Below are 24,158 nucleotides of genomic sequence, written 5' to 3'. Positions count from 1 at the left end.
AGGCTTGTTAAATTTCATCGCTTTTTTATAGCAAACTAAGCAGCATTTTGTTTACATTTATATATTTAATTAACTATAAATTTAGGTAACATAAATAGACATATTTTCAGTTGCAAAAGATATGACAATAGCTTGTCAGCTAAGTGATTTTATACTTTTACTTTTGTTACTCAATGTCGCTGTTGGATTTAAGTTCTCTATCGTCCATACGAATGATATGCATGCTCGTTATGACCCTATAAAGAGCGCTAATGCCAAATGCGGCAAAGGAGAAGATGAGAAGGGTCAGTGCTTTGGTGGATTTGCCAGAGTGGCTACGGCGTTAGTTTCTGTTTTAATTAATAGTCAGTCTTTGAGCTTGACAATTCTTATTACAGCGTGGAGCGAGCACGTGCGAAAGGTCAAGTTATCTATTTGGATGCTGGTGATACTTTTCAAGGCACACCCTGGTATTCCATTTACAAAGGTGAATTGGCAGCTGAGCTTCTGAACATGCTCAATCCAGATGCGGTGGTAATGCTCTGCTATATATATATATTATATATATAATTGTTACACTCAGAAATATTAACAGGCTCTTGGTAATCATGAATTTGATGACGGTGTCGAGGGTTTGTTACCGTTTATACAAAAGGTTAAGTTTCCCGTAGTTTGCGCTAATATCGATTTGCGAAAGGTGCCGCAAATGCAAAAGCTAAAGAATTTGGTTAAGTCAACTGTCATAAACAAGTGGGGCGAGAAAATTGGCATTATAGGTTATCTAACACCCGAAACAAAGACTATGGTAACACCCAATGATGTTGAATATGAAGAAGAAATAACAGCAATCAAGTATTTAATCACATTTAATTATTTTGTATTTATATAAGGCGTATGTTTTTAAAAGCGCCGAGGCCAAGAAGCTTAATTATAGTGGTGTCGATATTATAATTGCCTTGGGTCATTCTGGCTATGATATGGACATGGAAATAGCCAAGAGTTGTCCACAGGTCGATGTCGTTGTTGGTGGGCATTCGCATACGTTCCTTTATAAAGGCGACCCGCCTTCCACCGAAAAGGCTGCAGGACTTTACCCTACAGTAGTCACACGCTCCAATGGACGACAAGTGCCCGTTGTGCAGGCTTATGCTTATACAAAGTATTTGGGTAGAATCGATTTAGAGGTATGTTGTAAAATATTGTTTCATTTCTGAATGTAAGCAATTAGTTGAAAATTGGTCTGCATCATTAAAAAGTCGAAGTCAATTGCGCTGAGTTAGCATCTCTTGCCCAAATGTATATAGTTTCATTATTTAATTATTCTTGCCCTTTCAGTTCGATAAATCGGGTCACTTGACCAGCTTTGATGGCAACCCCCAGCTGTTAGACTCGTCTGTGCCACATAATCCGGAAATTAAGAAATTACTGGATGCCAAAAGAAAGCCCATAGATGAATTAGATAAGCAAGTAGTGGGCACAACCAAAACAACGCTCGATGGTGATTGGAAAAGGTGTCGCAAGGAGGAATGCACCATGGGAAATGTCATAGCGGATGCATTTGTTTATGCGCGTGTGCTGGAGGACTTTGGTGGCATCTATTGGACAGATGCTGCCGTAGCTTTTATTAATGCTGGAGGTAAGTTTCCAAGCACGAACAAAATTTTGGATTTACACTCACACTTTGATAGGCATACGCGCTTCAATTAACAAAACCTCGGACGGCTCTATTTCTGCCGCTGATATTCACGCTGTAATGTTGTTTGGCAATAAGCTGCAGGTAACTGAGATACTTGGCTTACAGCTGCTCCAGTCACTGGAGCATGCGGCAACAGTGCGTGGCTTCTATCAAAATAGCGGCGGCTTTCTGCAAATGTCCGGCGTGCGTGTCACGCTGGACTACAATAAGCCCAAGAAGAAACGTGTGACGTCCGTGGAGGTGCTCTGCAGCGCTTGTGATCCGCCAGAGTTTCGACAGTTGGAAAAACAAAAGTCCTACAAGGTCATAGTGAGCAACTATAATTTGGAAGGCGGCGATGGTCACAACTTTAAGGATCCGGATAAGCCAAAAGTTTCAACGATGCAGTTAACCGATCGGGATGCTCTAATACAATATTTTCAACAGCATAAGGTTGTGTTCCCCGCCTTGGAAGGTCGCATTACAGTTATAAATAAGAAGCGCTCGTCTAGTCACGCAGCTCCAACGCAGCTGCCCAACTCACGCACTTTTATGGTAATAATACTTTTTTATTTTTTTACTAGGCCTATAATAAATGTAAGCAGTTGAGCCGTAGCTTCTAATCTCTATCCATTAATTGTCAACCAATAGCTCACACTAAGTCTAAAAGAACAGCGAGTTGCATCATTAACACTCTTGACTATTGTTGGCTTAATTTCTTTGATTTTCTTTAGTTAATTACTGAAGCTAGGGTCGTCGCACTTCAAGCTTGTGCATTGACCTGCCTCTATTAGATTGTTCCCTCGGGTGAAATAGGTGCCCATAGGTTTTTATTACCTTTAGCAGTAAGATATATAGCTTGGTATATTTTGTAATACCTTTCCAATTTACTTAAGTTGTTTAAATGCGTATTAATCTATGCTGTAGTTTAATCTGACGCTGAGAAAAAAATTGTTTGCCTAAATGCGTGTATAACTCCCGGCATTAATTTAAATAATAAATTAACAAATATGAAGGAAAATAGTAGGAAACTTTTAGCAAATTAAATGCTGCTAATGATGTTTTATGTTTTTTGCTTTATAAGCCACTTGACTTTTTTTATTTAGTTATCAATTTATTAGATCAATTGGCTTTCTTAATGCACAACATACTCTTCATATATTCCAATTTGCAAACAGTTTTTAGTTCTAATTGTTTATTAAATATTATACAATAATTAAAATGTTAACATTGAAATTTTGAGTAATTCTCGATATTTTTTAAATTTTATGGTACGTGAAAAGAGATTATGGAACTCTATTAATTTTTGAAATTTGTATCGCTCACTCTTCTTCTACTTTTATAATAAAAGTAATGAACACATTTAAGTCTTGCTTGTATCCTTAATTTAATTTTTCGCTTTAGTATATTTAAATTTTTATATTTAAAAATTCATGGAAATATATCTGGTAATTCTTATAGTAAGCGCTAACTTTAATGCTTATTTTGTGTCAATGTGCAATGGGCGTACGACGAGTTTATTAGATTATCTTGACCCTCACCCTCGACTCAATGTCGCTACTGGCTTGCTTGTTGGCTCGCTCGCTGTTGTCGTGAGAACACACATACTTACACATGTATACACACACACACACACACACACACACACACACACACACACATATACAGTCAGAGATAGATAGACAGACAGTCAGACATATGTACATTTACATTTAGTAAGATCTGCAGTCTTGGAACTTGGACCTAAGCCATGGTTAACAAATGTCTTGGGGGCTTTGGGGGATCGTAGGCGACACAAACAGACAAACTGCTGGCGAAACTGGGAAGTTCTTCTCGACATATTCGCACTCGTATGTAATTATAGCGAGCAGCTCATACTTAGACGCTGTCTTGCCACTTGATGTCAGTGTCAGCTAAAGGTCTGGGTTGGGGCTGGGACTGCTAGATGATAATAATGATGATGATGATGGGGTCTTTTAGGCCTGGACTGCGGTCAAGTGTGGAATCGGAATCGGGCAAGGCAGGGCAGGCATTCTGTACGGCACTTTAGCTTTCAGCTATCACTCATTCAGTTAGTCATGGTTCAAAAAGGTTCTTGAACTCACCCACACTTACACGCACACACACACACACACACACCCACAAGAGCTTTGGCTTGAAGCCCGCATCCGTAGTTACATTCACATTGAATGCTTAGCTTAAATGCTCAGATGTTGGCAGTGGCATTTCAATTTCGCAAATAGACGCGCGACATACTGTATGTGTGTGACTGTGTGAGTGTGTGTGTGTTAGTTGGAAAAACGTGCCTATGCCATCTGTTGTTCCAAGCCGAGTTCTAAGTAGAAAATCTCAGCAACTGTTTTTCTATTTTTTTTGCTCATTTAAACGGCAAATGTGCGCATAAAAGTCAACTTCCGTCTTTGAATTTCTATTTTGATTTCCTTCATTGGAAGTTTCGCTTGGGCTCGCTTGCTGCCTTAATGGCCATATTAGTGACATTAAACAGACTCAAAGCCAGACTCAGACTCAGAATCGGAAAGAAAGAATCACAGCCAGGCCCAGCACCAGAGCCATGTGTGAAGTCTTTGCTCCATATACTGTACTTGGCCTCCAGGCACGATCTAGCAAATACATATATATACTTATAGCCAGAGCTACAAATTAGTTCAAATGATGTTCATTCAACGCGATTTTCGTGTTGATGCGCTTAGCTGGCTTTGTTATTTTTCTGTTTTTTTGTTTTTTGGCTTTTCAGTTGGTCGTGATTTTTTTGCCCAGTTCGCCAGAAACGTTGAATTGGCTTCACCTTTTGACATGGAATTCGAAATGACGTGTATCACAAACTTCAAGTGTTTGTTGCTCTTGCTGTTGCTGTTCGCTGGCTTAGGCCAAATTTGCCTCGTCCTCATTTCTCCTTGATTGCTACCCACTACCAATCGGCCATTGGGGGCGATTCGAGCATCGAGCATCGGTCATGCCAAATGCCTAGTGTCTTTCGGATTCGTAGTTTGTCTCGCTGTGTGTTGTGTGCATCGAAATTATTTACCGTTGATATGGTTATGGTCAAGGCAAAAACTCTATTGGCTTGTTATCAAGGCAACAGCCAAAGATCATTATATATACCCTGACTTCTAGTGCACAGTTTAACAACTTTGTCACGTTTCTTGTAACGCATGATTGCAATTTGATTTCATTGTAAACTGATTTAAATAAATAATATGTAGAACTTAGCCCTGTAGTTCGAAATAAAACGCGAACTAGAGATGAAGAGTGCCCTTAGGATCAATTGCTAGATAGCGAAATAACGTCTATTATTAGTATACATATCTTAATGATAAAGCTAATTGTTTTTTTTAACTCAAATCTCTTTTAGCTTCAAAAAATGTGCAGAGCTCATCTGGAATATAAATGGATTTTTGTTTGATTTTGTAATATATAAAGCAACAACTGAAACTCATCAACAAAATTCTAAAACCTTCTTATTCCAAATCTACATATAACAAAACATATGTCATGAGCATCAATTACATAATATGGAATTAGAATATTTAAAACAATTTTTAAGTTTGCACAAAGCTTATAAGAAATTTTTAATTTATTTATTTATTTAATGTCAACTATGAACAGTCCACCATAAAAGAAAATGATTACAAAAAATATTTAAAATTAGTGTTTAAAAATTATGTTTTTATTTTTAAATTTGATAAGTTTATAGAATGGGAGTGTTAAACTGACCCAACAACAACAGCAAGGATTGAGGAAAACCCAATCAGGTATGTTAGCAAATAATATTAAAATTCTGTATTGTATTGATATTATTAGCTTTAGTTTATTTTAATTTTTATTTATGTTAAAAGGTTAGAAACTAAATCGGTTAGAGAATGATTAAGTGAACTTTTTCAAGTAGTAGATTAACTATTTTGTAGTCTTCAAAGCGTATATGAAATTCGTTGTTTTGGCAACTCAAAAGTTTCTTTGTCTGCAATGCAGTTTGACTTGGATTTGGTTAATTCGTTTGTTATGCTGAGCATTTATGGCAAATATAGGCAGCAATTGTGCATATTTTAATAACTTATTGTAAAGTTCGATAAAGCAGCAGCAGAAGCAGCAGCGAACACAGCACATGAATTTATGTATGAATGAACTGGAAGAAGAGGGCAGAGTTCTGCGATTTACTGGGCTTGGCGCTCACGACACGTGGTTAAGTGCGCTTGGCCAAGATCAAGATGCAAATGCTGATGACCTTCGTGGATCAAGGACACAAACGCAAGCGAGGGGAGGGAATTTGTGGCTTGGATGCCTAAGTAAACTGCAAGCCATACGCAAAGGCCATTTCTAATTAGAAATCAGGCAAGTGGAAATGTGATGTCTGCATCAGCGAATCAGTTGGACATCATGAGCTGGCTAAGTGTCATGGCCAGAACCAGTAAAGCAAGAATGTGTGTGTGTGTGTCCGTCTGTGTGGCATGCTACTTAATCTCTTAGATCTCAAGCGGAAAATCTATATGTATATTAGTTGCATGTTATTTGATTTTTCGCATCCCGCTGGCCACGCCAATGAGCAGCATGCCATGACCATGTCATCATCATCATACCTGAAGTTGACGCTAAAGTGGATTCTAGATACACACACACACACACAGATACAGTTGCATGTCTGTGTGTGTGTGTGTGTGTGTGTGTGTTTGGCTGCGTGTTGCCAAAGTCCGTTTGCAATGCGGAGGATTTCTACCAAAAGGCGAATTAAATTCCTCAATCTCTTGTGGCAAGTTTATTTTTAGACGCAGCAGCCGCAGCGGCAGCGGCAGCAAACAAGTCACAGCAAAAAAATAGCAATGAAATAAAGCTTAAAAGCGAAACACACAAGCCAAGCCAAGCAAGCAGCAACCAACAAAGAAGAGCCCAACAAAGTATAAGGCACAAATGCTGAAGATCACAAGATCAACTGATGCTTGGTACCCAACTTCCAAAGCCAAGAGGAAGTTCAAGAAGCCAAGCAGCCAAGCCAGAAGAAGAAGCAGAAGCAGCGTGTATAGATGGATATGGATGAATATGCTGTTAAAACGAAGGCCATCCAAATAGCCGAGACTCTTCTCTGCTCTGGCTGCTGCCGTTGTCCATGCCACTAAATCCAGATAGCAAGCGCAGCGGCGGCAGCGTCAACAAACATACGCAACGTCAACGTTAACGTTAACGTCGGCGTCAGGCCGGCGGCAACAGCAATAAACGTTGCACGTAGGGCGGCCCAAAAATAAAAAAAGAAAAAAAACAAAAAAAACACACGAACAACTTTAGTGCGTTCGCTGCTCGCTAGAATTTTGATTGCAATAAGCACGCACAGGCAGCAGCAGCTCCAGCAACTCCCCACAAGTTGCAAGCTGCAGTGCCAACTTTATTTATTTTTTTTTTTCGTATTTTTGTTGCCAACAGTCAACAACCGGCAGTGCCTCAACTCCTAGCCAAAGCTACAGCTACAGCTGCAGCCTCAGCCCTACTTAGTGCCAGTGCCAATCGAAGGAAGAGCGACCAACTGGGAAAATAAACGCATTCCATTTCCCAGGGCTCTTAATCACTTGGCCATTATTATATTTACTCTTGCGCTCCGATTCACGGCCTATAATTATGCCCCACACCCACCTAGACTAGCCTGGCTAACTCAGGCAGCTTCTAGCCCTCAGCTAGCCAGCTTCTTATCCGCTCATGTGTCCAATTGGATTAGCTATTGAGCTTTAGTGAAGTGGAAGCTGATTTCACTTCCTCGAAGAGCAACATAAGCTAATCAATAAAAATATAAACTGTATATATAAAATAAAATCTTGGAGTTCTTAAGTGAAATAAATAAATAATCTAAAATTATATATTGCATTTTTAAAAATTTTTAAATTTATGCAATGAAAATGTGAATTAATAAAAACAAATATGTTAGTATCTATTTAAAATTTTCAATAAGAAAATAAAAAGAAACTAAAAATCTTAAAAGTGAAGATATTTTGGTAACCAATTAATATTTTGTTATATATCCAAGTGGCATTTTAAATCTAAAATAGTTTGTGTAAATTTTTTGATAAATATTTAAAAGAAATTTATAATCATTCATCATTATATTCATTATTTTAATAATGTGTGAATCAAGTTAATAATTTTAAATGTATCTTAAATATAACAAATTTCTTAACAACTTTAACTCTAAGGTAAGCGACTGTTAATTACAAAGTTAAATGCTGTAAGTTGTATGTAAATTTTGAAGTAATTTATAATGCGGCACTCTTGATGCATGGCACTCATTATGTTGAGGTAAGGGTATGTTGGGGAGTGCTTGGGGAGCACCCGCAGAAATTATTGTCAAAATGCAAAAGAGAAGAAGATCATTATTACATTTCACGCTTCCAGGCAGAGGGCATCGTAAAAACCGAAACCACAAACCAGTCGAAAAAGACGACGTCGACGACGTTGTCGGCTATGCGATAGCGTACCAAATTAATGAAACCCGGCTGGCTCTGGAGCTCTCTGGCACTGGCAACGTTATCGTTGGGCCCTAACGCGGCAGCGCACAGGTAAAGCCAAAGCCAGAGCCAGAGCCACAGCCAAAGGCAAAGGCAAAGGCAAGAAGGCAACAGAAGAATTGGTGCTGTGGTACCAGCAGAACCCAAAACCAAAACGAGACGTTGTGGGAGAGAGAATAAAACTAACAATGAACCTCAATGCGAAGCGACGCGACTCCCATTGGAATGATGGCAGGCAACCAAACATACATATGCGCACATATGTGTGTGTGTGTGTGAGTGTGTGTGTTGGTATTTTGGTTTTGGCCTTCTTGCTTCGAACCTTTGTGTAGCGACGCCAGCTCGACGTTGTTGGCGGCTTTTGTGTTGCGCTCTTTGTCTAGCCAGCGTTGACTAAGGCAAAAAGCAGCAAGAAGTCATCAAGTCCCAGTGCCGCACGATCGCAAGCACGCACACACAGACACATATACATATGTGTATATGTGTGAGTAAAGAGAGATTCATCGCCTGGGCCAATAATCACAGCCACGAATTGCGCAAATAGGCTTTGGGTACTTTTTTTGGTTTTGGTCTTGGTTCTTGTCGCATTCATCGCTTTCATTCATGCACACACACAGACACGCATACGTATGTGTGTATGTGTGTATATCAACCTTTGGCTCGCTGTACGTCAATTTCCTTTTTAAGCTAACAATCTGGCCCAGGCCGCAACATTTACCATTGTGTACTTGGCCAAGCAACAAGCTTCGAAATCGTATCGCAACAAGCAAAATCCTCGTTCTATACTTGTCCGTGTGCCAGGACTTCAACACCAATCTACCAAGTGTATCTGTATCTGTGTAGCCGTGTGTGTATCTGTGTCTGTGTGTGAGTCTGTTCTAGCTCTCGTCTCGTCTTGTTTCGTGGCGCGCGCATTGGAAGAGGAAGTTCTGTTGCTCGCAACTGGAATTGTAGTTGTAACTGGAAGTTCTGTTGGCGTTCTGGAAGCAGCGGCAGCGACAGCGACAGCGGCAGCACCTTCTTCTTGACGGGTTCGCGTTTGTGTTATTGCCTAGATATCAGTCAGTTCAGTCGAAGGCTTACTGCGATCGCGACGTACAAGTGCAAACGTTCCTCCGAGATCTCAAACGCGTTCGCTTAAACATACACTCAAGCTCATAAGAGAAGATCCTTTTTGCTTGTAGCAAACATGGCCAAAATCATTCTGTTTTGTGTGCTTAGCCTTTTGGCATGCGCTGCAGGTTAGTACAAATATTTATTAAATATATAAAAACTTAAATTTATAAATAAGCGGGCATAACTTTATACATTCTTATATTTAAAGTCGAGTAAGGGATTATAGTTTGTAAAATATTTTGAAATAGTTTTTGATTAGCATAAACCTTTTTTTATTACAATCATTTGTATATAAATATTTTTAAAATCGTAACTCAGCATACTTATTAGAGCATTACAGATAGAGCCGCAGATTCTATGCTATCATTAGCTTTTTAGTTTAACAATTTAAAAAATAATCAAGGTTAGAAAATCAAGTGGGCGGCAATTTTGCAACTTAAATTGGACTTATTACAATTCTTCTTGTAGCTGGCAGGCGCAAGAGTCTTTTCCTTTTGTTGATCGATTTTATTCTTATAGCTGATAGCTTGCTGATCGTGCATAGTAATCATTTGTCTGCTAACCGGAGGGAAGTTAGGTGCCAATAAATAACTAGGCTTCCCATCATTTGATTGCATTTGCGCCGCGAGTTGAGCCAATTGTAGATCGCGATCTGCCAGGAAGGCAAAACAAAAAAAAATAGCACCTGGGTTGACTCTGAGTGCATCATTAGAGACGTGCTAGATTCGTGTACTATCGTGCATAGAATGAGGGGGTTTGCAATGTAATTACCTTTGGAAATTATAGTGCTCAAGTGGGATAGAAGTCGCTGGAAAGCTGAAAGAAACTGCTGTTCAATTATTGGACTACCCGAAGGAGTTCGCTCGTAGTTAGCGATTAACGTAGATCAGCATTTCGAGTCAAATTAGTGCCTATCTTGATGATATTTTAAACCCCAATTCCATTTGTAACTGTTACCAATAGCAGCAGCCTGGCCAATAAAGAAGACATGTCATATTATTATAGATTATTTGTAGTTTTTCAAACTTGAGCTGGCACAGCTAGAACCATTTGTCTCTCATGCTCATGTCTGCCTGTCAATCCAGCGCCCGCTTATTGAAATCAAAAGACTTTGACTTCGACTTCGACTTCGACGTGTGTGTCTTGCATTTAAATCGCCGGAAATAATTTAATATACAAACACACAGAGACAGCGAGGCAGGCAGGCAAACATTGGACCCTGCCTGCCTGCCAGACTTCTTATAGCTCTATACTGTGGTAAATATATACATATGTATGTTCGTAGCTATTCTGGACAAGTGCCATAAATAGGCAACTGTCCAGCGCGGCAGCAACTGTCTTCCGTTTGCTTTGGGCCTAGGGCCACTCGGCTATGAAATCAGTTTTTGAAAATCAGCATCGAAAATGAAAATACCTTTAGCCTCGGCGCGAGGTGTTTATCTTTTCAGTTTGCGTATGTTAAGTGTCTGCAACAGAGCGAGAGAGGTAGATACAGAGGCCAGTCTACCTGTTGGCCATTGTCAACTTTAAGCCAGCTACTTATGGGTACATCCCTTCTTTTGTCTGTGTGCTCGGGCTCGAAAGAAAGGCAGAAGGCAGAACTTTCAGATCTGTTGAGCTAATTAATGTTATTAGCACCTGAGCTTTGTTTGTAATTAGCTTTTGTATAGCAGCGCAGGTCATAGACCGTATAAAATACACTGGTCATCATCATCATTATACTGAAATGAATCATACACTTCAACTCCCAGTGGTCTCTGTCGCTTTTTATAGTGCAGAAGACTATGCGCAGCAATGTGTTTGGTCATTGGCTTTGGCTCGTTTTGGTAATCCTATTTAATGATATTTACTTTGGGCATCTTTTGTCGCTTCTCTATGTCTACCATATGTGATTACGCATTCGTAACGAAACCGTTACGCTTGCGATTACGTTTACTCAATATTCAGAGCGGACATTCGCGCTGAGCCAGGTTCAACGGCCTTTAAGAAATTAAATTAAATAATTCTATGAGCAAGCACTAAGTTTTGGTTTGCTTTGATTGAATCCATGCAGGTCAACGCATTACTACCATACATCTGGATGGGGTGCAGTACTTCATCAGCCGCATGAATCCCTATTCGCCGGAGCTGAACTACTTCCTGGCGTATCAGTACTGCCGCTCGCTGGGCCTGCAGCTGGCCTCGTTTGAGACCAAGGAGAAGGCCGAATCGATGACTACGTATCTGAAGAATGCCGGCTATGGCAATTATGATTTTTGGACTTCCGGAAATCGCTTGGGCACGGGCATGTTCCTATGGATGAGCACCGGTCTGCCGTTCAATGCCACCTTCGACTTCTTTGAGAATTCGGCTGATGCCATTCAAGCTGGCCTGCTCGATCCCGTCGATCACAACAGCAACACCTCGCCTCAGCGCACGGCACGCGACAGGTAAGCCACCAGACCACACAGTCACATGTCCTTTGCTCCTTTGGCTTAACCATGGCATTGTTTTTTGCAGCAGCAGTGGTGCCGAAAAGGGCTGCGTCATACTGAAGCAGCCGACGCTGAAGTGGATGCCCGAGGACTGCTCGGCCGTCAAGGACTTTATTTGCGAGCAGACACGCTGCTATTACTACAACTATGGCAGCATTCCAGTGTCGTCTGCGCAGGGGTAAGGACAACTAGAAAGCATGGGCGCCACTTAACGATTACCATTTAAAACAAAAATTACTATAAACAATAAATCAGCATAAATCACAAGATCATAAATTTAACTAAATCGCTATACGAATGCACCCTAAACGAATGTCCTTAATTAAGCTAAACACAAACAAACAAACAAACAAAAACAAAACATAAACTTATAATAAATTTACATATATATTTATATAAAGAGGAAAACAAACACAAAATGCACTGAGCAATTGATAAATTACGTGATTTAATAAAAAAAACAAACAAAAAGTTAATTTAGTTGACCACAAAAGAAAAGATTGGAGCGCTCAGCTCAAAAATATGTAAAACAAGATACTAAATCAAATAGGTGAGCTAAACCCCAAATCGTTCAAATACATACATACATACATACGTTTACAATTACTACACACACAAGACTAATTAATGCCTATTACTAACTTTTTTAAAACCAAACAAAACGAACCAAACCTCAAACAAAAAGCTGCTTGAGACGCCAATGTACGTAGCGCCCAAAAATTTGTGCAAACTTCAAGAAAACATATGCAGATCCATAAAAAAAAAATATAAATTAAATATTTGTTACAATTCAACTCATTTGATATATTTGTTAATTTAAATTTTGCACAAATTTTGCGACATTCATATGAGCGCCATTTAAAAAAAAAAAACAAAATTACTGCTAAATATATAAACTTTAATTTTTGGTGGTTTGGGGCTTAGCTTTTCCATAGATGTTGTTGTTGTTGTTGTCGTTATCATCGAGAATTGTGTTCAACTAACTAACTTTAGCTAAAAACTCGCACTTTCGCACTAACCCAAACGCCAAGCTCGCTGCCAAGTTCAAGATCAGCCTAACACACACACATACACACGAACACACACACACTCTCACACACACATATATAAATATTTGTTACTTATACTATTTGCCTTTCTGCTCTGCTATACAGACGCCCCATCACCTCGACCACGCCGCGCTCTGCCGTTCCACTGCATCTGCCCAGCACCACGCCGCTGCCACTCATCATGTCGACCAGCAGCGCCAGCGGCTCACTGTTTGCCAAGCCCAAGTCCACACTAAGCGATGCCTCTGCCGATGCTGCCCACCAGCCCTCGACTGTGTGGTTCAAGCTTAATCACGATCGCGCGCTTGTGGACACAGATGTTGCCGATGCCGATGCTGAGCTGGAGGCGGAGGCAGAGGAGCACGACGATGCCGATGCTGATGCTGACTTCGATGAGCACGAGACTGCTGATGGCAACTCCAATGAGCATGCCCGTGAGCTTACCGAGGGCGAGCACGTTTTTCCACTGAATGACAATGAGCTGCACAATGAGATGCATTCGATTGAGGAGCTACAGCTGCAGCTGCAGGCGCAGGCCAATGATGAGCATGTGGAGCACGAGGAGGAAGTGCCTGAGGCGGAGGCTGAGCAGGAGCACGAACCGGAGCCAGAGGCGGAGACGCATTCCGAGTCGGTGGCCAAGGTGAGCGATGTGCCTGCGGCGCTGCCCAGTTCAACGGAGTCGCCGGCCATTGAGGTGCGTCTGAAGCAGATAGCTCAGGACTTTGAGAAGATGACCAGCTCGCAGGAGATGCAGCGCAACAGTGGCGTCAGCAAGGATGAACTGACACCGCAATCCTCGCTGTCCTTGAGCGATCTCATACGCACTCTGCGTCCCAGCGAACAGCAGATCATACCACAAATCGACTCGGACTACTCCAATGCCATGCGCGTGCTGGGCAAGACCTCCTCCGCCGTGGTGAACAATGAGGATACGCGCAAGTTCAAGGTGCTGCCGGAGCTGCATGGCTTCTAGGTTGAGAGGATTTAATGGGGCAACGCTGGCTTGTGGGTTCCACTGAGGAATGTGCATTTTAGATCATCACAAAATGACGCTTCTCTCTGCGGACCTGCAACAGTCTAGACATTTTTCATTAGCATATCGAGAGTAGAGAACCTAAAGTGTTAAGACCACAACTACTTATAAATAAACACACATATACATACACATACAAACATACAAAAAACAAACTACTATTATATGCTTTAATTGTATGACAAGCAACAAAAAAACAAAAAAACACAACACAACAAGAACTCTTCAGTAATAAAAACGAATTTGGTAAATGTACGTACCATGACTTGAGTTTAAGATAAATCTCTGCGCTGCTGGCCGTGGCTATTTATGAGCCTTAACTAGCTGTGATTTATTTGCCATTGCAAATGATCAGCGCCTAAGCCTGCCAATAACCATAAATTAGATAGCCAAGCTGCAGGATTGCAGCAGGCCCCGAGGCACTCCGAGTAGCACTCCAAGTCCAAGTCCAAGTCTAGTTGCTGCACTTAAATGTGCAAAATCATTTTTCTTAATTTAAACTGAATTCACAGGCGCAAGCGCATTAGCTTTTATGCGTCTCGCTCTCTCGCTCGCGCGCACATGCGCAAAGCGAACAAAGCGCAGTAAACACAGCAGCAGATGCTGGCGCGCACTGCTTTAGTCGCTGCCACTGCCGCTGCCTCAGTCGCAGTCGCTGCTTGATGGTCTTCTTGTTCTCTGCGTAAAGTGCTTAATGAAAGAAGTCTACACACACACATGCATGTGCATGTATGTGTGTTTAGCTTGTAACCTTGAAAAGTGCTGCTGGGACCAACGAACGAATATAAAAAAAGTTTCTCTTTTGATGAAACGGCAATCTCAGTCAGACTCACAAAAAGGTAAACATTCCTCACGTATACAAACACACGCACACGCACACTTACATACAAATGTTTGAAATGCAGCAGCTACAAAAATAACAAAGCAACAACAAGAACAACAAAAACAAGAACAAGAGCATGAAGCTCGCACAGCAACAGGTAACTGGGATAACAATAATTGAATGTGAAACTTCAGAAATGTTTTTGCCTTTACTGCACACTCTGCGTTTATTATTGATTGATTTATTGCCAATTTTATTCGTTTCTATTATGTACAAGATGCGCTGAAATGAAAAAGATTTTTATGAGCAACAAGTTAAGAAAAGGCAGTTGGATTTTCTACAAGCCAGTAAGTATGCTATAGGGCTAGATAAGTGTCAAAAATCTTAAAAATAGACTTGTGTTATTTTTATCATTTAAACGTGTTTGCTTAATGCGGCACTGAAATGTTTAACAAACTGGCAAATTATGAATTATTTTATTACACTGTTAAAGTGAATGTGCATGACAAACCGAGTTCAACTCAACTCAACGGTTTAAATTTAATTGATTGTTATTCGGCTGTCCACCCAGCGTTCAGCAGCTGTTGAGGCAGCGCTAACAACGGACTGTGAGCGACTAAGCGACGTGACTTACAACAGGCATCTGCCCTGTCCCATCTAAATGGCAATCATATGTAATGTTTTGACGAGCCAAGAACCTTATAAATAAACACACATTTATAAATATAGCGCTCAAAGGTTAGTTAGTAAGCATCAAACAATGATAATGCTCAAGGACGCGCCCCTCAGCTCTTTGTATTAATAACTTAACATAACCAGCCTTAGGCTCGACTTGGCTGCTGGCACACGTGTGTTCCTCAGCTGCAGCGAGCCCAATTGCAATATAAATTTGATGATTCACGCCGCGGAAGCTTTGGCTCTGCGTTTATGCATATTTTGAAAGGCAAATATAAAGGCGGTGTGGGTTTAAGAATTTGCAAAAAGAAAGCTGCAAATATATAAATGCAATTCTTCTGACTACAGTCAGCATTCCAACATCAGCAACTGCAACGACTGTATCTACTACTCCTTTTAAAACAAATATTTACAAAATGAAATATATCTTTCTCTTCACACTTGTGGCCAGCTTGGTATTGGCGATGGCTATGGCTTTGGTAGAAATTCATCGTGGTTCACCCAACGGTCCAAGTGGTGTAAGTTTCATTATTTCCATAAGCTTGGGGTCTGTTACATTTGTTTTATCTTACAGCGCTTTGCTCATACGGTAAACTGGGCAGCACCACCAGCTGATCTAAGACAGCCTCCGGTATATTTGCCATTGGCTACACCAATTGAGGAACCAGGAAACCCGTAGTGTCGTTTAATACATTAATATTTTACATATATTTTTATTTAGTTTTCTATGTACATAAATTAAAACTTTTTTCAATTTATACCAAATAAATAAAGTGAATGTAAGTAAAGCCAAATCCAGCCTTTACACTCTGGATATTTATTATAATTTTATAGAATTTTTACTTTACTTTTCATCATTCACTGGCCGGAATTTAAAAAAATAATAGGCAAGTATAGATATAGCTAGAGCTTCTCAAAGGTCCAGACACCAATACAGTTTTGTTTACTCAAGAGTTAAAAACCAAAAAAACTCTTCTGTCGGATATGTTTTAGCTGAGCTATGGCTTCTGAAAGTTAGAAACTGACAAGTAATCAAGACGCCAGCATTTTAAGCAATGAAAGCATTTCTAAGAGTCTAACAAGGCATGAAACTGTGAAAGCGGATGCAATTTCGCTAAGTTATAGCTTTTGAAAGCTTAATATTTCACAGATATTTGCCTTGTTTGATTACTCTTTTGTCAAATCATTTTTAAAAGCATACTTGCTTATACTCATTTGAATTGTGTTTGCCACGCTCATATAAAATGGTATTGATTGTAATGATTTGATTTCACAGGCTTACAGCATTTGAATGTTTTATGTAAACAAACAAGACAATTGTCTTGATAGTAATCAAACTTAGAAAACGCTCACTAACTAACACTTGCTATTTGTGCGATAATTTTTTTCTGCGATGTCCTTTTGGTAAGTTGCATACACAATTAAAATGAGTATAAGCAAGTATGCTTTAAAAAATTATTTGTTTTTTTTTTTTATTATTATTAAAAAATTTGTACATATTTATTAAACCAGTATACTACTATCTAAGTGATAGCTTAACCTAATTATATATTACATAAAGAAAAAAAGGAAATCACTTGTGATTGTAAATTATTAAGAATTTTTAAATGCTAGCTTATCTATATATATCTATCTATCTAAGTTAATATCTAGGTGCCTAGGAAATAAATCTAGTAGGCAGATCCACTGGGTACTGCCTACGGAGTCTTCTTTTTCTAGGACGGTTTTTCAGCTGTCTCGCGAGTATATTAGGGTGGTGATCAACGCGTTCAATATATTTTCTTGCAATTGATTGTAGAACATCACCCACCTTGGGCACCTTCAAATCTCTCTCTATGTCCCTGTTACGCATGTACCACGGTGCGTTGCACATTTTTCTTAATATTTTCGACTGAGCCACTCTTATTTTGTTTAAATAACTAGTAAATCAAAAAGAGTATATAATCGGTTCAACCTTTGTTGTGTATCCATAGCAGTATTGATGGATAGAACAATGTATCGTTAATATATGTTCAACTTTGTGTTATTAATGTGTAACAAACTATATCCGAAATCTGCAGTCAACAAGGATTCTAGTGAGAATTAGTTACAATTGATAGTTTTTATCTAAAATGTATTATGCTGCAAAATTTTATTTTAGTTTCTAACGTCAGCGAAATCAAATTGCTTGATTTTTCTTTGGGTCAGTCTGTGCCAGTCTACGTGCAAAGGACTAAAGCGGAGTACCCAAGGAGCAACAGATTCCGTGATTGCGCCAATAACTCTCCGCAGATAAATAAAGCGGGCAAAACTTCAAGTACGATGTGGGTGACTTTTAAATTTAAGAATAAAAAAAGAATTTTATATTATTTATTATATATTTTATATTATTTATATGTTTTATAAATATATAGTAGTATTTACTACAGACCTATACTATAGATCTCGTTAACTATCGAATAAAAAGAATGAAACTAGAAACTTCATGTGTTCTTATTGCTATAGATTTTTAGCGTTGTCTATTTTCTACAGCTTAACTGGACTGTAACGTACATCAAGCTGAAAAAACAGTAAAGAACTGCAGCTGATAACTTAAATCGTATTTATATACATATGTATATCTTAAAAGCTGTCTTTGAATTTAGATGCGTCTGCAATAAATCGTCACGTGGGCGTGGTTTATTTAAAAAATTTAATTTTATTCGCATTTATAATATGAGATAATAAACTGAAATCTGTTTATTTGTGGGTAAATTGTGCCGTATAATCCGGTATTGCTTTGACTTAAGCAAATTTCAAATAATTTGGATATGTTTAATTAGTAGAAACTAGAAACAACTCGAGAAACATAATACCTTTTAATTGCTACTTTCACTATGAAGTGACGTACATATGTACGTATATGTAGAAATTATATTTTTATTTTTAGATATGAAATATGCACACTTAACACAATTAATTAAGCTAATGTATGTAAAGACATGTTTAACTGGGCGATTAAAAAACGATAGCAAGTTTAAAAAAGTCCCCGACATTGGCACAATTTGATAAATCTTTGCAGAGCTACCATAAGTTTATAACTCCCAATGTGTTTTTTATCAAAATTTGTTTACTTTGCACAGAACAAGTTTAGTATTTATCATATATATGTACATATATCATAGCGTATCGAAAAATATTCGTGTTCGATGCTACCGCAAATAGCGCTAATTAACGTCTATAAATCGCCAAACCAGTCGACATTTCATACTAAAAAATATCAAATATAATCACTGGATTTGTGACTTACATATGTATGCATATTAAGAGCCTAATCACAGCAGCGCGGGGCCAGACGCGACTAGTTTACGAGCATTCGTCATTTAATTTTCTAATACAAGTATTACTTATTTGCATGATAACGCCAAATCAGCACCGATCACAGGCTATATAAGACGCGTCTCTAGCATCTAAGCCTCGCACTTTATATTGAACGAACGGCCAAATAAGGTGAATTCAGATAGGTAATAACTGTGCTATTAATAAGTGTGGGACCTGCATTATTAGCTGTTTGATAGAAAGTAACTTGTGCTTAACAATTACAAGTGTTATGTGTTATGGCGAGTTATTAGTTAATTGACTTACTGAATAGTTTACAAAGTATACTTATGTATTTTTTAATATGATAACCTTGACGTAATTCAGCGCAAGGTTTTCTGGTTTCCCCAGTGTCATACAATCAATGTTTAAGTGAAAATTATGAAAGGATTGACAAGTGTATAAAATACTTAATGTTAATGCATTTTTAATATAGATACATACGTGACAACCCAGCTGCTCTTTAACTGGCAGAACTTGAATTCACATAAGAGTTTAAAAATACTTATTTAAATGTGGCGGTTGTTAAGCAGTTGCCGTTATAAGCAGAACTTCTTAATTATCAATGTTGAATAGATAGGATATGCTACAAGCAATACTTGAATATTTATATAAAACGAATATGAATTTATATACGCATAATTTATATTTATAAATTTTTAATTTTATGATCCTACAGTAAGATGCAAATTCTCTTGGCGCTTTCCCTGTTTGTCGCGCTGGCTTCAGCGCAATTCGGTGGCTTTGGTGGCTTCGGTGGCGGCGGCAATATTGCCGGCAACTTCGCTAATGCTGCTAATCGATTTCAACAAGGCGTAGCGAATATTGCCAGCCGCATTCCCGGAACGCCCAAACTCGACAACGTGCGCAACTTTGATGACTTCATTGTAAGTAAAATAACAATTAATTTAAGTCGGCTTCGCTGCATATCTAAAGCTTCCTCTTTAGGCGCAATCAGGTAAATCGTATTTGTCGGCTGCTGATCGCACACTACGTGAAGGACTGTTTAGCAACCGTAAGAGCTTGGTAGATGTCGCAAACTCTGCTTTCGCAAGTGGCCAATCATCCTTCGAGTTAGCCGTGAATGCCTTTGCGGATTTGACAAACGCTGAGTTCCTTAAGCAGCTCACTGGTCTTCGTAGATCACCAGCTGGCGAGTGAGTATAACAATCTTAAATAAAAAGTGTTAACATATTATAAGAATGCTATTTGTCTTACAGTCAAAGTGCACAAGCTGCTAAGCTGGCGCCTCAGGTGCCCAATGTGCATGTACCCGACTCCTTTGACTGGCGTGAAAAGGGTGGAGTTACACCCGTTAAATTTCAAGGTGAATGCGGCTCCTGCTGGTCCTTTGCCACCACTGGTGCTATTGAGGGACACATATTCCGCAAGACTGGCAAGTTGCCCAATCTCTCTGAGCAGAACCTGGTCGATTGTGGTCCCAAGGATCTTGGTTTGGATGGATGCGATGGTGGCTTCCAAGAATACGCCTTTAACTTCATAACCAAACAGAACGGCATTGCTGTTGGCGAAAATTATCCATATGTAGACAAGAAGGATACTTGCAAGTACACCAACAAAATATCTGGCGCTGAGATTACTGGATTCGCCGGCATTCCACCCAAGGATGAGCGCACCATGAAGAAGGTAATTGCTACACTTGGTCCACTGGCCTGCTCTGTAAACGGATTGGAGAGCTTGCTATTGTATAAGCGTGGCATCTACAATGATGAGGAATGCAACAAGGGAGAACCCAATCACTCCATTCTGGTCGTGGGCTATGGATCTGAAAACGGAGAGGATTATTGGATTGTTAAGAACTCATGGGACAAGAACTGGGGCGAGGATGGCTACTTCCGTTTGCCTCGTGGCAAGAACTTCTGTGGTATTGCCTCTGAATGCAGTTATCCTGTAGTGTAATAAGCATAAGAATCACTATTTATGTGATATTTTTTGTGTACAACACTTTGAGATCGAAATTAAATATATGAATATATAAATATGTTTATGTGGCCAGTTTCTTTGTATCGCGGGGATATTTTAAGTTGATTTTAAAGGTACGTTGTGAATTGTTGGTTGATTGCCATAATCGTTTAAAAACTATCGATATATTCAAATATGCAACGACAAAATAATTAATAGTTGGCAACGCGAAATGTAGCTTAAACATTATAATTTATGTTATAGCCAGCTTATTATAAATAAACATACCTTATAGAAGAGGCTTATATACAAAAATAAGTTAAATTAAATAAATTTACGCAAAGATTCACCAAAGCTATTTAAATTTATGTTGCAACGCAACACACTGTCATCCATATGATGATAAAAATAAAAAGAAAATAAGTAAATAAAAATAAATTGCGAGTAAATTAAATGAAATTAAAGACAAAAGTTGACAATTACTGTGCTCAGAGAATGAGGTTTCCCTGAGGATGTACGATTTGCGCCAAATGCAGCCAATAAATCCAGTGCTGTTTCTACAGGTGATATATTATTGTCTAGGCTTTAAGTTCTAACAATACACAAAGCCCAGGCCCAACCCACTTTTTGGGAAAATTGGTGGGCGTTGGTCAACCCGTCACAAGGTTCCCATTCTGTGTGTCCACATCCACGTGTAGTCATAATCGCAGCTTCCTATAACCAATGCCCATATATTTACAGAAATGTAATTGTCAAACAGTCTTGTGAATTGACACCAATCCAAAGAGCCCCCCAGGGTCACATGCATTTTACCAATACAAAGCCAAGCATCGCCACCACCAACTAATTGTCATACCCTAACTGACTAACTGATCAAACGAAAATGGACGAAAATATATTGAATGCAGTAGAATCTCTTTTCGGCAAGGATGTCAAAATTGTGGACTGTGAAACATCGTCATCTGTGCAACAGGAAGAGGTGCTTCTTATAAATGGCGTGCCAGTCAAATTGGATGGAATGCCAGAGGATGACGCCAGCGCCATCAAGAGCGCACTGCTCGATGGACAGATGCCGGCTGTGGAACATCTGAATCAGCTGCTCTTCCGAGCCGGACTAGCACAACAGCCAATTGAAGTGGAGACATCGCTAACAGTCAAGTCCTCGCTAACAACAACCGAGGAGGTGCTTGTCTCCCGTAATGGACATGTGCTAGACGAGCGTACCGTGGAGACCAAGGAGCATTTCAACCATCATTCGCATCAGAAGGAGATTTGGCAGCCACTCCGACAGCCGAATGCTTTGGGACGTGCAACGCCAGAGAATGCACTAAAGTATCGCACAAACTCGAATTCGACGTTTGCTTCGCAGACTACAAATGATGGAGAAACTGATCAGAAATCATCACGACTTGGCCGCCAGCTAAATCAAACCTTTTCGAATGCTTCCCTAATGTCCAGTAGCTCGGCCATTACTGGTTCGGATCAAGTAATCGGCTCCACTTCCAATATGTCTTCTGTCACGGATACTACTCTGGGTGACAAAAGTTCGAATATCAGCAGCTGCGATTCTGGACATGATGGGCTTTTTCATAGCGTCTCCATGAATGCGCCCTGGCCTCAACGCAGCGGTAGGGACACGCTGACAGACTCTATGTATTGCGACATTCCCAGCTCGGCTGATGAAGCTGATGCCAATTCAGTTGCTTTGCTGGTAAGAAAAATATTTTTAATTCACAACAGAAATCTGAAGCTTTATTTTTACAGAACACGCAGCTGCAAATTAGCGAGCCTTGCGACTTAGCCAATGTTAATTGCCAAACACCGCCAACCTATGCCAAAGACTTGCCTGCTGCAGGTAATCTGGAAGCGGTAGTCAAACTGCTGGCCAGCTGCAACAATGAGGAAGTAGAATTTTGCTTCTTGCTCTGTGCACGTCTCTTTGTGCCTATGCCAGAGTTGCTAACAAAGCTGCAACAGCAGTGCAGCAGTCAGGAACAAACACTGCAGCACCTGATTAACCATTGGTTGCGTATTTGTCCAGACGACTTTCGAGATGAGACATTGCTGCAGGAGCTGCGTAAGCATAAGCCGTGTCAGACTTTTCTTGAAAGTCTTCCTGCTGTGCTTGAGCAAGTAGATGAGAGTCGAGGCAAACAATTACAGTGTATGATTCTCAAGCAGTCTTCATCCAGCTCGCTGGGGCGTCAGAGCAGTATCAAATCCCTAAAGCGTTTTGCTGCCAATGTTTATAAAACAGACAATCTGCTGCACAGGTGCAGCAATGCCTTTGAACTGGCGCATCAGCTGTTTGCCATAGAACATGTCTATCTGTCACAAATACGCCTAGAAGAGTTTTTGGAATTAATAAAAGCAGACGACCTCCGACGGGTCATGTCGCAAACCAATGTAGCTATACTCGGCTCCCAAAGCGGCGAAGAAAAGCCAGCAAAGGGCAGCATTGCATCTTATGTGTTTTGGTTCAATCAACTTTGCTGTTTAACTGCCACAGAGATATTAAAGGTACGATTAGATATATAATATATAAATTAGATATTTATAAATAATATCATATAATTGATAACATAGCTTGGCAAGAAGTCACAGCGCGCGCAGATGATTGAGTTCTGGATTGATACTGCTTTGGAGTGTTTCAACACTGGTAACTTCAATAGCTTAATGGCCATTCTAACAGCCTTGAATTTGACAGCCATATCGCGACTTAAGAAAACTGTAAGTTAGATAGATCTACAAGTATAGTTAAAACATAAAATATATTTAAATATACGCTTCAACTTATTTGCAGTGGTCTAAGGTGCAAACGACCAAATTCGAGGGCTTGGAACATCAAATGGATCCCAGCTCAAATTTTGTCAATTATCGCTCGGCCATGAAAGCGGCCGTGTGGCGTTGCGAACGCGATGTGGCCAATAAAATCGAGCGTGCCATTATACCATTCTTTACGCTTTTCCTCAAGGATATGTGTGACATCAATGAGAGTCGCAAAACCAGGCAAGTTATTGATCTCTTTTTAATCTTTATCCAAGCTAACTATCGGCTTTCCTTAGGCAAACTGATGGCAAGCTAAATTTTGAAAAGTGCACACTTTTTGGCGTTCAGTTGCGCAATTTTTACTACTGGCAGCATTTGGAATGCCCCTATGAGCAGCTACCCAGTGTGCTAGCCTATCTGCAAAAGACAGAGGTGCTTACCGATGCGTCGCTCATGAAGGCCTCTTATGATTGCGAGCTACCAGAGGGCCCAGGAGAGAAGGATCATTACAAGACGTTGAAAGCTTCCAAGAAGTAGGCTGAGCATGCATTAACATATACACACATTCGAATTCGAATTGAATCGAGCCTCGCACAAACTTAGCATAGTTTGTTAACATTTCCACGTTTTTACTTTTGAACTTTCATTGCAATAACGATAATAATTTTAACAACACAATCACAATCATATTTGTTAATTTGTACTTAAGTCTTAAGAATTATACATTTATACATATAATTAATTGATTGTATACAATCATTTGGCATTTAATTTGAAATACCAAAAAATATGCATAAAAT

The 24,158-nt window shown here is 39.6% G+C and overlaps 5 protein-coding genes across 8 annotated transcripts; all 5 read left to right on the top strand.

Moving 5' to 3' along the window:
- The first annotated feature begins 76 nt into the window (after positions 1–76).
- Positions 77–2,283, top strand: LOC108597598 (protein 5NUC). Its single transcript, XM_017984219.1, has 6 exons — positions 77–321; positions 378–513; positions 575–831; positions 887–1,163; positions 1,315–1,615; positions 1,668–2,283. The coding sequence occupies exons 1-6, from the start codon at positions 122–124 to the stop codon at positions 2,261–2,263; spliced, it is 1,767 nt and encodes a 588-aa protein (XP_017839708.1). The 5' UTR covers positions 77–121; the 3' UTR covers positions 2,264–2,283.
- Positions 2,284–8,909: 6,626 nt separating this feature from the next.
- LOC108595196 (serine-aspartate repeat-containing protein I) lies at positions 8,910–14,087 on the top strand. Of its 3 annotated transcripts, none has more exons than XM_017980382.2 (4): positions 8,910–9,398; positions 11,327–11,702; positions 11,776–11,925; positions 12,902–14,087. In XM_017980382.2, exons 1-4 carry the CDS (start codon positions 9,347–9,349, stop codon positions 13,770–13,772), a joined length of 1,449 nt encoding a protein of 482 aa, XP_017835871.1. In that variant the 5' UTR covers positions 8,910–9,346; the 3' UTR covers positions 13,773–14,087. The 3 variants fall into 3 exon arrangements, with proteins under 3 accessions (XP_017835871.1, XP_017835869.1, XP_017835872.1); XM_017980380.2 differs by having other exon boundaries at positions 8,911–9,398; positions 11,773–11,925; XM_017980383.2 differs by lacking the exons at positions 8,910–9,398; positions 11,327–11,702; positions 11,776–11,925 and adding an exon at positions 12,154–12,297.
- Positions 14,088–15,699: 1,612 nt separating this feature from the next.
- LOC108596007 lies at positions 15,700–16,011 on the top strand. Its single transcript, XM_017981292.1, has 2 exons — positions 15,700–15,848; positions 15,905–16,011. Exons 1-2 carry the CDS (start codon positions 15,747–15,749, stop codon positions 16,007–16,009), a joined length of 207 nt encoding a protein of 68 aa, XP_017836781.1. The 5' UTR covers positions 15,700–15,746; the 3' UTR covers positions 16,010–16,011.
- Positions 16,012–18,764: 2,753 nt separating this feature from the next.
- LOC108595344 (cathepsin L1) lies at positions 18,765–20,672 on the top strand. Of its 2 annotated transcripts, none has more exons than XM_017980566.2 (4): positions 18,765–18,798; positions 19,346–19,553; positions 19,615–19,823; positions 19,887–20,672. In XM_017980566.2, exons 2-4 carry the CDS (start codon positions 19,350–19,352, stop codon positions 20,584–20,586), a joined length of 1,113 nt encoding a protein of 370 aa, XP_017836055.1. In that variant the 5' UTR covers positions 18,765–18,798; positions 19,346–19,349; the 3' UTR covers positions 20,587–20,672. The 2 variants fall into 2 exon arrangements, with proteins under 2 accessions (XP_017836055.1, XP_017836054.1); XM_017980565.2 differs by having other exon boundaries at positions 18,782–18,812.
- A 331-nt stretch (positions 20,673–21,003) lies between these two features.
- LOC108595070 (ras-GEF domain-containing family member 1C) lies at positions 21,004–24,034 on the top strand. The gene is made up of 6 exons (XM_017980217.1): positions 21,004–21,152; positions 21,331–22,300; positions 22,354–23,109; positions 23,176–23,319; positions 23,393–23,598; positions 23,655–24,034. Exons 2-6 carry the CDS (start codon positions 21,473–21,475, stop codon positions 23,893–23,895), a joined length of 2,175 nt encoding a protein of 724 aa, XP_017835706.1. The 5' UTR covers positions 21,004–21,152; positions 21,331–21,472; the 3' UTR covers positions 23,896–24,034.
- The last annotated feature ends 124 nt before the right edge of the window (positions 24,035–24,158 follow it).

Source organism: Drosophila busckii, chromosome 2R (genome assembly GCF_011750605.1).
Source record: "Drosophila busckii strain San Diego stock center, stock number 13000-0081.31 chromosome 2R, ASM1175060v1, whole genome shotgun sequence".
Lineage (NCBI taxonomy): Eukaryota > Metazoa > Arthropoda > Insecta > Diptera > Drosophilidae > Drosophila > Drosophila busckii.
The sequence above is the reverse complement of the archived record's forward strand: the minus strand, read 5'-3'. Positions and strand labels throughout refer to the sequence as shown.